Source organism: Etheostoma cragini, unplaced genomic scaffold (genome assembly GCF_013103735.1).
Source record: "Etheostoma cragini isolate CJK2018 unplaced genomic scaffold, CSU_Ecrag_1.0 ScbMSFa_3137, whole genome shotgun sequence".
In the NCBI taxonomy this organism is placed as follows: domain Eukaryota; kingdom Metazoa; phylum Chordata; class Actinopteri; order Perciformes; family Percidae; genus Etheostoma; species Etheostoma cragini.
Window position 1 is genome coordinate 1 of NW_023267373.1, and position 1941 is coordinate 1941.

General features: G+C 47.3%; 1 protein-coding gene across 1 annotated transcript; it reads right to left on the reverse strand.

The window, feature by feature from the left end:
- Nucleotides 1-174: 174 nt before the first annotated feature.
- On the reverse strand, nucleotides 175-1923 carry LOC117940734 (apoptosis-stimulating of p53 protein 2-like; the record flags this gene model as incomplete). Its single annotated transcript, XM_034865905.1, has 2 exons — nucleotides 175-397; nucleotides 1784-1923. Coding segments are annotated over 2 exons (363 nt in total), but the record flags the coding sequence as incomplete, so codon positions are not given.
- Between the last annotated feature and the right edge of the window lie 18 nt (nucleotides 1924-1941).

The window sequence follows — 1941 nt, forward strand, 5'->3', positions numbered from 1 at the left end:
CAGTCACACACACACACACACACACACAGAAACACACACACACACACACACACACACAGACACGCACGCAAGTTTTTTCCTTGATTATGCAGCACGTTTTCTTAAAAAATGCGATGGAATATTAATATAATAATATTTATGCAATTTTATGCGATGAAATTGAGGACCCGGGACCTGGGACCGAGCCCGGGTCCCGGGTCCCGGGTCCCGGGTCGGGTCTCCAGTCTCACCGTAGAGGAACTGGGAGCACTGGGCGTACCCGTCCTCCATCTCCTCACACTTGTCGGCGGCCGTCTGCATGTCGCTGTGCGTGGTGGCGAACACCGCCGCGCCCGACTCCACCAGGAACTTACACACCTGCACGTTGTTACAGGAGGCGGCGCAGTGCAGCGGAGTCCTGCAGACACACAGAGACCGGGTCAGACCCAGACCTGGACCAGCTCGCAGGCTTCGATCAGAAAGGAACACAAAGAGCAGCAGAAACTTCGGCAAGGTCCCCAAAACGCAGGAAAAACACACAAAAAACTCAACTTTGACCCGAGGACTAATGGTTTCCATGACAACTACGACACAAGAACGAGAAAAAAAAAATTCCTCGACAAAATTTTTCAACAAAAAACAAAAAAAAACACTCCCAAAAGTAATAAAAACTTGGATAAAATGGACATAAAATTAGGAAAAAAAGTACTAGGAATTTTAATTGATGACAGTCTTAGTTTTAAAGGACATGTTGAACAAGTGGTTAAGAAACTGAGACTGAAAATTGGCTTTTACTTTAGAAATAGGCTTGTTATGTTATTGCTATGTTTGTCTTTCAATGCAAAAAGGAAACTTGTAGCTGCAACATTTACACCCATTCTGGATTATGGGGACCTCATTTATATGAATGCCCCAACCCAAGTATTGAAACGACTGGACTCTGTTCATCGTGCCGCGTTGAGGTTTATCACAAACTGTAAGCCTCGCACACACCACTGTGAACTGTACACACGTGTGGGCTGGCCATTATTGGAGAATCGTGGACTCAATCATTGGTATATGTTCATTTATAAGGGTATTCCCCTCATATCTGTGTGAGTATATCCAACCAGAAGCAGATAGACTGTATTCCTTACGCTCACAAGACTTCCTGCTACTGTCTGTACCGAGTGTCCACGCAGGAGTTGGTAAGGGTTAGGGTTCGGGTTAGGGTTAGGGTTAGGGTTAGGGTTCGGGTTAGGGTTAGGGTTAGGGTTAGGGTTAGGGGTCGGGTTAGGGTTCGGGGCATTTCACTATCCTGCCCCCACAACATGGAACAATTTACCAAAGCTCTGGACATTGAAGGAAGTGGTTGCAATTGGTCAGTTTAAACTCTTGCTCAAAGGTTTGGAAATGAGATCTATGGTCTGTAAATGTTTTAAATAGTTTCATGAAATTGTTATGAAATTGTCTGTAATGTACGGTGTTGTTGTGATCTGAGCGGCTGTCTCGGCCAGGACTCCCTTGAGAGAGAGATTAGTAATCTCAATGGGATTTTCCTGGTTAAATAAAGGTTAAATAAAAAAAATTAAAAAGTCATCGTCATCATCCTCCCTCCCAAAACTCCTCCCTCTCTTCCACCTCGCTGTCGAAGCCATTTTCTCACTCGTCTCTCAAAAATTAAAAAACAAACGCACATGTATTCGTATTCGTCTTGTCGTGACGCGTGCAGCAGAGAAGGCACCGTCATTGGTTCAAATCCTCAGGAGGCGGGTCTTGTTGGCTATCTCAACAATTGACTTTGACTGACAACAGATGGACTCACCACCCGTCGCTGTCGGCGGCGTTGGCGTTGACCCCGAACTGGACCAGGAACCTGACGATCTCGGTGTGGCCGGCGCAGACGGCGTTGTGCAGCGCCGTGATGCCCTCGTCGTTGGGGGTGCTGGGGTCGCCCACCTGCAGGGGGGGGGGGGGGGGGGG